This window comes from Hippocampus guttulatus, chromosome 21 (assembly GCF_054856545.1).
Source record: "Hippocampus guttulatus isolate MCC_2025c chromosome 21, RoL_Hgut_1.0, whole genome shotgun sequence".
NCBI lineage: Eukaryota > Metazoa > Chordata > Actinopteri > Syngnathiformes > Syngnathidae > Hippocampus > Hippocampus guttulatus.
In genome coordinates this window covers 782,908-796,348 of record NC_141281.1, presented here as the reverse complement: position 1 = coordinate 796,348, position 13,441 = coordinate 782,908, and the positions used below count along the sequence as shown (strand labels likewise).

Genomic DNA, 13,441 nt, shown 5'->3' with positions numbered 1-13,441 from the left:
CCATCTTCACCCGGGGCTTCATTATTCTGGAGCTGATGCACGACCCCTCGAATTTTATCAACCGTAGGCGGAACCGAGCTGCAGTCGTACTCCTCGTCAGTTGCAGAAAGCACAAGCGCTAACGGTGGTGGTGAGTGATGAAGTAGAACTTAAAAGTGTTTGCGCCAACGTTGCAGACGTTTCTCTAAGGAGGTAATCACGGAACCGTCCTCTGCGCAGTTCCTTTCGCTGACTCGGGTGGATTTCCGGATCGCCTTCTTTACCAGTTGGTAAAGCTTGCGTATATCTTCCGCCGCGGCGGGGCTCTCAGTTTCATTGGCAAAGTCGTGCCAATAGGCATTTCGATCTGCCCGAATCACCCGAGTGGGAAGTCGCGAGTTCACGGAAGTTGGCTGCTGCCATGACTTGTGCAAGCCTGGATCGTTCTGCAAGGGCCAGCATATTTGCAGTGATCCAGTCGCGGTTCTGGCATTTGGTGGAGCCGAGATGCGAGCGCGCAGCTGCAGCGATGGTAGATTTGAGTTCCCGCCACTCCTGCTCCGGCTCATCGGAAGCCGGTAGTAGTAGTCGGTTTTGGATCTCTACTTGAAAATTCCTCCCCGCATCCAGCTACAGTTTCGCGACATCAATCCGCGTGGTGCGTTTTGGCGGGCAATTAACTTTAAGTCGGATGCAAAGGGTAGCATGCACAAGCGCGTGGTTGGAGCTGCTCTTGCTGCCCGTGTCTGCGCCTAAGCATTGAGGACTGAACTCGCCAATCATGACTGAACCAGAATGTAGTCAATCTGGTGAGTCGTCCGCCCATCGTTCGAGTACCAGGTGACTAGCTGACGTTGGGGGTGTTGGAAGCGTGTGTTCGTCACGACTAGGCAATTTGAGGCGGCGAAATTGGCGAGCCGTTCGCCATTGTTTCAGCGTCTTCCCAGAGCAAAGCGCCCCAACACTCGTTGCGTGGTATTAGTCGCCGGTCCGATGCGCGCATTCCAGAAGAACCATCTGTGTCAGAGTGGTGATTGATATCTCCCTTATCCAGGCTGCAACAATCATCTCCCCTAACCATTTCACACAGCGAGCATGTACTCATTTTGTAAAAACTCAATGTTGATTTGCAAACCTGTGGCTTGCAACCCTGTTATTGTAACTACTGTACCTGCCAAATTAAATTAGCATTTAAATAAATGTTTGCTTTTATTGTGACTTATTTATCCATCCATCCATCCATTTTCCGAACCGCCTAATCCTCACTAGGGTCGCGGGGGATGCTGGTGCCTACCCCAGCTGTCTTCGGGCAGTAGGCGGGGGACACCCTGAATCAGTTGCCAGCCAATCGCAGGGCACACAGAGACGAACAACCATCCACACCCACACTCACACCTAGGGACAATTTAGAGCGTCCAATCAGCCTGCTATGCATGTTTTGGAATGTGGGAGGAAACCGGAGCACCCGGAGAAAACCCACGCAGGCCCGGGGAGAACATGCAAACTCCACACAGGGAGGCCGGAGCTGGAATCGAACTCGGTACCTCCGCACTGTGAAGCCGACGTGCTAACCACTGGACTACCGGGCCGCCCGACTTATTTATATATTGGGATTTATTTTGTCATGTAGACAAATCTAATTACGTGACCATTTTTTTCCTGAAATAAAAGAAGCCCTGATTTCACAAACCGTCGGTGCCTAAATCATTTCGTGATTGTGGAATGACCCTTCCAGTATTTCATGGACAAACTTGTAACATTACAGTCTGTCCATCTGCAGCCACGTTTGTTGAGGTAATTGTCAATTATAGACACTTTCATGTCACATGTGTTGGGGTGCTTTCACCCACTGCCCATGTTGGTTGACAAGGTGTCATGTTAGTCACCAGAAATAAAACAAGCGGAGCACCGATGAGGGCAATCGCAGTGGACAGTTTTCTCTTGTTGCCTCCGCTGTAGTTTCCAGCCTCTTGCTTGGCATACTGGCTAAGTCCCACTTTCTTCAAACACCACAGAGCCACCTACAAGACACACAATGTACAAAGGTGTGACGTCCTGTTGAGTAGACTTGTTTAGGTTTCAGTGAAATTCAATCTTCATGAACACATTTTGGCTCTACATGCGAGATGAAATTTGACTTATCTTTACCAATTTTTCAATTTGTTATTTTTATGAGTGGTAAATTTTTGTTTTTGCTACCTGGGTGACAGACTCCTCAGGCACTCCTCGAAGACGGGCATGAAGCTCCAGATTCTCAGTGCCAGTCAGTAGTTTGAATATGGCATCAAATTGTGGGCAGTATCCCATCAGCTGATGAACGCGGTCCATCTCTCTGATGACACTGTGGATGACAATGTCGCAATAATGTGAAGAATTTAATTAATTAATGACAACTGGAATTTAATGCCTTCAGGACACTCAGCCGCCACCATGCGCACCACAGTGTTTTTTCTTTATTAAATTTAAAAGGCTTAAACAGCTTAAAAACCTCTGAAACAAGTCATTAATTAGAGGGCTGCTGTATTTGATTTGTTTTGAGTTTGTTTTATCCTTCATTTAAACACACATGCAGCACACAATTAAGTTTACTTATTGTCTTAGGAAGAGTTAGCCTTTGAAATTTGTTTTGATTCGAGACTCATAGTTGAGCTGGCCAAATTGTGAAGACAGGAAATGGGAGTAAGACGTTGCAGGGAGAAAAAGGATGAACCCCCCCCCCCCAAAAAGATGAAAAAAAGAAAAATGTGCTCTCACATCACGAGAGGAAGCTCTCTCATGTGACTGGCCCTGTGTGGTTGTTTTGAAACACTTTGACAATATTTTGTTACTCCAATATTTTGTTATTTACTCAAGCAGGATCATTGAGAATAGACACACAGAAATGAACACAAGACACTGAACTTTGCTAGAATATGAGCATCATTTATTCCACCAAAAAGAATCAGCACAGCAAGCAATACAATCACAAGTTGGTTAAATGCAATAAGTACGACCAAACTCTCACTGTAATGCACTGGGAAGGAGAGCCAACATCCCCGGCAGAGTGTGCATCCAACCAGCTGGGTGTCCGTACGCAACCCGCAGCAGACTCTACCAGAGTTTAGCTCCGGATTCCTTTTCTACGCTCAAATGTTCGTGTGCCACAGAGGGGAGGGTGGCCGGCCCAAACTCTCTGGCGTCACCGAACAGCCTTCTTCTTCGATAACAGGTGTCATACACATCTGACTCTCAAAATAATCATGTTTTGCTCAAGCAATTCCACACCCCGTTCCGAAAGGAAATGCACATTTGTTTCCAACAACATTGTTTTACCAAAACAATCATGCACTCCTTTCTCTCAGGGAACACTCGGTCCTGGTACTTGAGCAAAAACATGCCTAAACCTTACTACAAATCAAAAACACATAAAATATACTTATTCCTCTTCAGTGGTACACCTGGCTGTTCAAGTCGACAGCCCTCTTTGGAAATGCACTGAAGGGAATTCTGGTCGAGCTTGTGTGGCCTACATTATTGGGGGGCTTGAAAGCAGAGGGTATTTTATGTCTTCATCTTGGACCTTGCAAGGTAATTGCATGAAACCTGAGATCACAGAAAAGAAACGAAAAGAACTGTGGCCAATAAGATAAAAAGGGGACCCCAGTGACAGGGACTAGCTGTGGGCACATGGCCAGAGGAGAGGACAAAATAGGTCAGAAGCCAAAAGAGGCCTGTCATCTGTCGGAGAAGGAACAAAAGAGAGCAGCATAAAAAAGAGGGCAGATAGGAAGTGGCTTAAGATTAAATAGGTTCCAAACTCACACCAGGACAATCTCGTTTTGGGGAGTTGTTTGCCCCCTCTCCCCTGTCAAATAGTCAAATTTGAAGCAGAAGTGTTCGGGAAGGGCCAGCCAGCCAGCCTTCTCAGCCAGAGTGCTCTGTACCTCACACCTAAGGTTTGCCAGCTTATCACCCACCTGTAGCAATTCAGCTCGTTTGGAGCTGGGATAGGTTGGATCCCGTACCAGTCCTCAGTGCAAGTTTGTGTCATAAGCACCCACAGTGACCTCTGGTAGGCATCCCGTGAAGTACATTCATACACGGACTTTGTGACAGCGTTACGGAAGGTATTCCATCATTCCATCCACGGTCAGGATACTGAACAGTATCCAGCAGGGCAGCGGCAGTGTCACGGACTACTCAGTGGAGTTCAGGCTGGCTGCAGCAGAGAGTGGCTGCAATGACCAGACACTACGAGTTACCTTTCGGAGGGGCCTCAGCGACATTGGCAAGGACCAGCTGGCCACCCAGGAAGAGCCTCCCTCCCTTGATGAACTGATCATGCTCGCCATCCGTATCCATGGAGGGCTCCGGGAGAGAAGGCGTGAGTGAGCCCTGAGAAAGTCTCCGGTCACTTCCCAGACATTAAGAACCCACAGAACAGCCAGTCCTACTCTCTCCACTACTCCTGGGACTTAGCCTTTAACATCCCAGGCTACAGCAGAGGAGGAACCCATGCAGCTCGGATGCATATGACTCACTCCAGCCGAACGAGAAGCCCAGTTCACGGCCAGCTTCTACCTCTACTCTGGCCAAAAGATTAGGCTTAGTAGAGCTGGTGCATTGAGTGACACTGGATAGTGCAAAAACCTCCAGGGGCTTCTCTAATGTCTCTTCCGAACTGGAAGCCTGAGCAGCAAATTCAGAGTCCAGAAAGCATTCATCAGCCTCTGAATCAAGGAGAGCCCCTGCCATGAGTCACTGGTCAGCCCAGGCCAGAGTGACGCTAAGCAGCTGATTTGGTAGAGCAGGACGGCGAGAAAAACACAGGCGGCTCATCATGATCCGATCCAACCTGGTTACTCCCAAAGAAGAACTTCAACATCTTCGTCTTCGCTACCTACAGCTCTGCCTCCTGTCTTTTCTTCAGTGGCACCGTGTCCAGTCCAAACAGCATGGCTGGTCTCACCAGAGTTTTATACACCTTTCCCTTCATCTTAGCTGAAACTCTTCTATCACACACACACACGCTTCTTCACCTCTTGCACATTATCTATTGCGCTGGACAGTTGACCCCAAGTCCTTAAAATCCTCCACCTTCTTTATCTCTTCTCCCTGTAACCTCACTCTTGTATTTGGGTCCCTCTCATTCACACACGTGTACTCCGTCTTGCTGCGACTGACCTTCATTCCCTTTCCTTTCCAGGGCAAACCTCCACCTCTAGTTTCTCCTCCACCTGTTCCCTGCTCTCACTACAGATGACAATGTCATCTGCAAACAACAGAGTCCATGGAGATCACTGTCTAACCTCATCTGCCAGCCTGTCCATCACCATAGGGAATTAGAAGGGGCTCAGAACTGACCCCGGTGAAGTCCAACCATGGAGTTTGAATTCCTCTGTCACACTGACAGCACACCTCACCACTGCCTTACAGACATCATACATGCCACCTCCACTTTCACCATGCGACGCATCTCCCTGTACTCCTGTCTACTCTTTTCAGTCCTCTCAGTGTCCCATTTCTTACCTAACCTCTTTCTCTGTATAAACTCCTGCACCTCCTCATTCCACCACCAAGTCTCCTGATCTACTTTCCTTCCAGATGTTACACCAAGTACTTTTCTACCTGTCTCCCTGATCACATAAGCTGTAGTTGTCTAGTCATTTGGAAGCACTTCCTGACAACCCAGTGCTTGTCTCAAATCCTTCCAAAAAGTTATGTGACATTCTTCCCTTTTCAGTTTCGACCATTTTGTGCTCTGCTCAGCTTTTGCTCTCTTCATCTTCCTCACCACCAGTCATCTTACACACCACCATCTTACACAGTACTTTGTACTCCTGTGTACTCCTGCCTCCACTCTTATAGGTTACCCTATGTTCCTGCCTCTTCTGGAAGAAAGTATTCATAATAGCCATTTCCATCCTCTTAGCAAAGTCATCTGTCTTTCGGCGTTCCTCGTCTGGAGTCCAAACCTGCCCTTCACCTCCACATCATTTCTCTTTCCTGCGCCAACATGTCCATTGAAGTCTGCACCAATTGCAACTCTTTCACTTCGAGGGATGTTCTCTATCACTTCATCAAGGTCCAACCAAAATTGTTCCTTCTCCTCCAACTCACATCCTCCTTGTGGAACATATCCACTAACAACATTGAACATTGTAAATGCTTTTAAATCCAGGTTAATAACTTTTTTCTCATGTATTTGATTAAGATGCTCTCAACAATTTCCATTTTTTTGGTTCTCGTTATTTATATTTGTTATTTCAGAAACCCACTTGTATTAGAGGTAAGATCGGGCGGCCCGAGATCGAGCCCGACCCGAGCTGACCTGAAATTCGGGTCGGGTCGGGCCTAAAATGTCGGTCATTGCTACGGGTTCGGGTCAGGTCGGGCCAGACTTCTCTCTCACAGATTTTTTTTTTTCGTTTCGAGGCCATCAAGAGGTTTGGCCACGAGAGACCGTGGTTCGCAAAAAAACAGAAGTCTCCTCATCACAACACGTACTGTACTAAACTCTTGCAATGACAATTCAAAGAACTCCTTCCTGTCTCTGTCTATTATCCTCCCGTCATTGTTTTTCTTTGTCTCTCTAATTCTCTCTCTTAAAGTGCCGCGCTAGATTCTTAAGGACGTACTGCTGCTGCGGTTAATGGCCCAATTTTTAACCCATCAAATGACGAACGGCCTTGAATTTTTCCGTCAATGGGTCGGGCTTAAATACTAGCGGGCCGGGTCGGGTAGGGCTGGATTTTTTTTTTGGCCCGATCTTACCTCTAACTTGTATGTCTTGACATTTAAGTGCTTTTTTTAGATTTTGTTAATGTGTCTAAATGCTGTCAACATATATTCATGGCACCTGATTTGCTGAGTGTTGCCCTGCTTATAATCACTGAACTCATGGACTGTGAGCAAAACAAGAAATTTATTCAGCCTATTTTTATTTTGCTGGCAGTGTTGGGCGGAGCAGATGACCACAAATGTGTAACCTGTGTCATCCTTATATCCCAGCAAAGTTGGGAACCAAGGAGAGTCACTTGCCCCTGAGGCACTGTGCAACCCAAAGATCTGCATGTGGTCTATAAATTATGGACAATGGGGGTTTTTTTTAGATTTTAAAAAAAGGAAAATCATGTTTTATGGGGTTGCTGGTCTATTTATTTTTTAAGTCAAACAATCAGGAAAGTTATTGTTTAAATCACATAATCAATTTAATTAACTTTTTCAACGTAACTAATAACTCTTTGAGCAATATGCACCTGCGGTTTTGAAGGAAGGCCTCTCCATAGGTAATCGACAGGTCTCCCGTCAGCATGCGAAATGTAGAAGTCTTCCCTGCGCCATTGACACCGAGCAGGCCAAAACACTGGAGGACAAACACATTATAGTATATACATCAGACTTCTTAGTTTTCATGAGGTCCGAGCTTTCAAAGCAATAAAGACCATACAAACATTTTATATTCAGTGCCCGTCCATGACAGTTTGAACAATCCACCACAATCCAATCAAGTACAATAAAATACCAAAATAAAGCTGGTGTTAACTTCTTCAGCTCATGGTTACGTCAAATTAATGAAAAAACTAAAACGAGACTTGAAAAATATTTTCAACTATGATACTATATACACAACTACTTTATAAAATAAATAATTCTTGCTTGGCTCTCGACGAAGGCGGACGCTTTTGCTTTCTACTCCTGTCCCCCCACCCCACCCTTCCCTGCTCGCCACTCAGTCCATGTGCTGTCTTTGTCTGACTTTTCCTAGCCTCCTGTCGTATTTTCATCCTAAAAACAATCATGGAATTGGTTGGCTGGTCTCTCGATGCCATCGACAAGATTTTCTCGATGAGAAGAGCAGGCAGTGGGGAGCCGACTTACCCCTCGGGGACTTTTGCTGCTGGGTACACCCTAGATCTTTGGAGGAAGCGGAGAATGGTGTGACTATCAACACTGTCCGTTGAGGATGTGGTGACATCTACAGTATCGGCCTTCCGATAACAGGTATGCTGCTGTTTGGTGTTAGCAGTTATCTGATCTATCGCAAAATTCAACCGACGGGAGCGGCTCTATTGGAAGTGAAGAGGCTGCTGGTCTAAGGATGGCATAGTGCCGATGTCCAACACTCAGACTCAGACTGTGCTCAACCACAAAATGTTGCGGTTTTGGAGCGTCTCTGCAAGATGGTCAAGAACTTGGAGAAACTGGAATCCGTGCTCAAATATTGACTGAAATCACGGATTTGGCTGATCGACGCCACGAAAAAGACATAAGCCACGGACTTTAAATTCTTGGGCAGCCTGCTACCAAAACAACATCTGCTATCTCGACCTTCCCCTGATGAAAGTATGCACGGAAGCTAGTCCCCCACCATCACCCCCTCCTTCATACATTCCCTTGTTTCACCGTCTTCATTGTTTATGTCTTGTGTGTGTAGTTCGAGCGTAGTTTTTTTTCTCCCCCTCTCCCTGCCTTGTGGTTTCTTTCTGACTTCCGGGTTGAGTGAATGCTGGCGCGTTTTGAACCCGCTAAGCCAAGTAATCACCAAGACAGGCTACGGATACCGCCTCAGAAATGGAGCTACGATTAGTCACCTCCTCTACATGGATGACATAAAGCTGTATGCTCAGAGCGAAAGGGACATAGACTCCCTGATCCACACAACCAGGATCTACAGCAGCGACATTGGGATGTCATTCGGGCTTGAGAAATGTAGTCGGATGGTGACTAAGAGAGGAAAGGTAGTCCGCACTGAAGGGGTCTCACTCCCTGAAGGAACAAGAGCAAACATTGAGGACAGCTACAAGTACCTCGGTATACCTCAAGCCAAAGGCAACCTCGAACTGGCAACAAGGAAAGCGGCTACGGCCAAATACCTCCAGAGAGTGAGGCAAGTCCTAAGAAGCCAGCTCAATGGCAAGAATAAGACCCGGGCAATAAACAGCTATGCCCTGCCAGTGATCAGATACCCTGCAGGAATAATGAGGTGGCCAAAGGAAGAGATTCAGACCACAGACGTTAAGACCCGAAAGCTCCTAACCATGCATGGAGGGTTCCATCCCAAATCCAGCACCCTGAGACTGTACGCAAGCCGAAAGGAAGGAGGCCGGGGACGAGTGAGTGTGAGAGCCACTGTCCAGGATGAAACATCCAAGCGTCATGAATACATCAAGGAAAAGGCTCCAACGGATGACGTACTCAGAGAATGTCTCAGACAATGGGGAACAGAAGGATGAGGTGCTGGAAGAGGGACCATCATGGGAGGACAAGCCCCGACACGGGATGCACCACCGGACCATAACTGAAGTGGCTGATCTCATGAAGTCCTATCAGTGGCTAGAGAGGGCTGGCCTGAAGGACAGCACAGAGGCACTCATCCTGGCTGCTCGGGAGCAGGCCCTGAGCACCAGGGCAACAGCGTGCAACGAATTAAAAGGCATTGAATAACTTGGATCTTCTAAATCTTGGATTTTCTATTTCCTTGCCTTTGCAAGCACTGTTTATTGATGTTTTGTTTTATGGAATTCGTTTTGACTTGTGATTTCTATTTATACTTTATCGGTGCACTTTTGTTGTCAAATAAATATTTTTTGTTGGGATTTTGTTTTACGTTTGTGGCAGAAAATGTGTCATTAGGAAAGAATGATGAAACACAAAGTTTGATGCTGCCCTTGCCCCAATTTGTGTCATATGTCAAAAACTGAAAATATTTTCCCCTGTTTTTGTCCCTGGTGTTGAGATGGTACAGCCCACTTTTGAAGTCAGTCAGTTTAACCGTCTTGGATAAGGGGGGCAACAACATCACCATTGTAAATGGGCAGAAATTGGACATTTAAATCCTCATATCTCACTTTCTGTATTTGTTGGGATGGATACCAGTCTTTTTTGTACACCCGAGGGTGCGACATGTGCCCCTCAATATTCATCATAGCTGTCAGTCAAAGTGAGTCCAAAATAATAATGAGAAGAATAATTTGTACAAAAACAATAGGGTCCTTGCAGCGTTCATTGCTTGGACCCCAAAATAATAAAAAATTATTTTGAAAACCTTGGAGGGATCACAGCGTTCATGGCTTAGTCCCTAATAATAATAATTTCTCCAAAAACAATAGCGACCTTGTAACATTCACTACTCGGAACCTAATTTCAACACAAATGTTTTTTGTTTTATTATCTTTGACATGTATTGGTGTATGGCTCTACAGAAGAAAGGTCGAAATGTCGTTTGGGAATTGAAGTTTAGTTATGCCGTATTACACAATCGTGAGAGACTTTTGTATGTTTTTCTAAAATAATACCCCAATTGTAACACTATGCATCCATCCGTGCATTTTCTGATCTGCTTATCCTTACAAGGGTTGCGAGGTTGTAAAACTAATAAAAACTAAATGGGAACAAAGCATGAAAAACAAATAAACTAATAAAAATAAACAGAAGTTCATCCGAACTGAACGCACGCACGCGCACACATACGCACATTGGGTATTAATTATCATTTTAGCTATGTCAGGGATCCTAATGCTGTGGTTTGTTGTAGGAAAATGTATAAACATAAAATGTCTAAACATCTTCCGACATAGTCCTCACCTCACCAGAAGGAATTCCCAGGCAGAGCTGATCAACTGCTGGCTTCCCGCCAGCCTTGTATATCTGAAAGATGTACAGCAACATGACTTAATGTACTGAATTAAATCTGTTTAAGCCCGTGCAATAAATGCTCAACCCTCATTGTCCATTTTATATGAAATAATTCAAAGACATGCTGCTATAAGATTATTAACATAACAAATAGGCACTTTGGTCAAGTCAATCATGGTGATGAGGTCCGAATCAGCGTTGCCACTTTTGACATGCTCCCTTTCCCGGATCACGTCCTCATCCTCTGGGGCAAGAGGAAGAATCTTTGGTCCAACACACCATGGCCTGAACACACAAACATCACAATGCTGTCACAAAGACTCAAATGCACATTGACTTGATTAAAAGTACAACCAAATTTCATGACAGCAGGAATTAATTTTTTGTAATTTTATTAAAAATGAGTGAACATAGCAGATACATTGATCTCTGAAAACAGAGCATACCTGATGCACGACAGACCACGACAAGTGTCTTGGAAACTCCAGTGACCATTGAAAAAGGTGTACTGCAGTATTAAGGCGATTATAAAGAAAGATACACCCTGTACCGCCATAGCGAAGAGGTTCTTCCCAACAAAGTTCCACTCCAAAGGGTCCATGGTGCTGTTGGCTGTAGAAGGGGGGAAAAAAACCCCACTAAATCATGAAACTTTTAAGACTGCCACGGACACACGCTGATTGTGCCACTGACGCCCGCTAATTGTGGGGGATAGGGAAAATGCAAAGAATTTTTTTTCTTCACCAAATTGAGCATATCAGTTTTAGTACATCATTTGGTCAAAATTGTTGATTTTGAGATATTTCCAAACATACCTTCCTTAACCCTGGAGAACCCAGGGGTTTGAATTGGCCCCTATAAATTCTGCTACTCAAATGCTACCCTTAAATCCCAAAGGGTCAAATTTGGCCCAAATCCTAAATTAGGATTAAAGCATTAAATATTTGACAAAACATATATTTTGGTGTTCAGTGAACATACTGTATGTCAGTCATTTAATGTATATTCATCATTTTCCAAAGAAGAAAAGGGTTCTTGGGTTCTCCAGGGTTAAGGTCTGTATTTTAATTTGCCAGAAGACGAAAAGTTGAAATTGTTGTCAAAGTTCATAAAAATAAGGACGAGTAGACTAAATGGATCATAACTTAGCACTCTCGTGGTTGTTTTTATGCTAGTTTATCTCAGTCATCCAGCAGCCTCCTAACCTAGAGGTCCTCACCTCTAACATCACTTCATAAAAAAAATACATGACTAGACATAGCAACCAATTAAACTCAAAACACACCGTAATGTAACCCTCCAGCACGTAATCAAACTGAACATGTATGCGCATGTTGCTCAACAGGGACAGTCAGTAGGTTCACATTTGTAGCAGCAACTAATGTTGTCATGGGAGACCAGCAAATGTTTGACTTCCAAATAATGTCAACATTTACCGCATCCCTTTCTTTAAACAAGTCCAGTTCTACTTTTGATTTAATGTACTGTATTTTCCGCATTATAAGGCGCACTTATAAGCATTCAATTTTCCCAAAAGCCGACCAACAATGCGCCTTATAAATGGGTCAATATTCTGATTTCTTGGATGTTGCATTTTAAATGCTCTGTATTTGTTACAGCTGCAGCGGTTGTGAAAGCGCTATATGAACAAAAGCTATATTGTGATGTACTCCCCTTAGAGTAGCTCCATCTTGTGGATGCATAATGCAACCTCACCCACTGTTGTTGCTTCTATTCTATGCGCCTTATAATGCGGTGCGTCCTATATATGAAAACAGATTTTAAAAATATGCCATTCATTGAAGGTGCGCCTTATACTTTGGATAGCGCTTTACAGTGCGGAAAATACGGTATTCATGCACAACGGCAATGACTGGCAGGTTTCATGAAAGCATTACCTCATTTCCATGCAAGCAGCCAAACTTGAAACATGTTGAACTTTTGTCAAAATAAAGCTAGATAATTCAAAATGTCAACTTGCAACTGTGTCACTTTTCTGATTGTGTGTTACTGCTGTTTGAAATCATGATTTCGGGCAGTAGGCTGGGAAATGATTTGGTGTGGTTCTCTGATGAGAACCACAGGATGTTGTTTGGTACTCATTTTACACTGACCTCATGGATGTATGAAAACATTCACAGCACATCGAGGCCAAGTAGGGCTCATGGGTTACATCCCGCTTGTCCCCAGTCTCTGACTTTCGCAAGTCAAACTAAATCGTCAGGTATGCACTGTTTTTATTATGATGTGCTGTGTCAGCAGTGCAAGCCAATTAGAGCAACAACTTGTGTTCAGGTCTTCAGTGTTTCCAGCTGGCATGCTAGCAACTCCTAAAAAATAAAATAAATAGCACCAACACCACTGTGCTCCTCATTTTACCAATAATCGTGTGTTAGCAACAATCTTATTTCCTGCAGAGTGGAGGGAAGTAAGGAATTTGCCCCTGTATTGATTTGGTTGACCTAATCTCGTCTTTTGAGAATAAATTGTACCGTATTTTCACGACCATTCGGCGCACCGTATTGTCGGGCGCAGTCTCAGCAATGGGTGCTATTTCTGTGTTTGACACATACACAAAACGCACTGTATTATTGGGCGCAGCCAGGCATGGTAAAACATACGCCAGCTTAAACATACGGCATTGCATGCACGCACACTAAAAACAAGTTTTTAAAAAGGCAACGGAAGCAAAACTGAGTTTGGTTGTACTTTATTTAGCCATTTTACAATGTACTCACGTTTTGCTCTTCACCTCTTACACGCTCACCCTTCACTCATTGGCGACTGGTACCTGCTAGGGGCGTGCCTTTAGCGTCCTCTTACACGCCCACCCATCACTCATTGG

At 44.8% G+C, this 13,441-nt stretch overlaps 1 protein-coding gene across 1 annotated transcript in view; it reads right to left on the bottom strand.

Moving 5' to 3' along the window:
• Positions 1 to 13,441, bottom strand: part of LOC147186588 (phospholipid-transporting ATPase ABCA1-like) — a 43,369-nt gene that overhangs the window by 14,275 nt on the left and 15,653 nt on the right. The window contains exons 9-14 of the mRNA XM_086102246.1: positions 11,043 to 11,208; positions 10,755 to 10,881; positions 10,546 to 10,608; positions 7,218 to 7,324; positions 2,179 to 2,320; positions 1,866 to 2,000 (exon numbers count right to left, since the gene is read on the bottom strand). Coding sequence (XP_085958372.1) covers positions 1,866 to 2,000; positions 2,179 to 2,320; positions 7,218 to 7,324; positions 10,546 to 10,608; positions 10,755 to 10,881; positions 11,043 to 11,208 — 740 coding nt within the window. The remainder of the gene's footprint in view (positions 1 to 1,865; positions 2,001 to 2,178; positions 2,321 to 7,217; positions 7,325 to 10,545; positions 10,609 to 10,754; positions 10,882 to 11,042; positions 11,209 to 13,441) is intronic.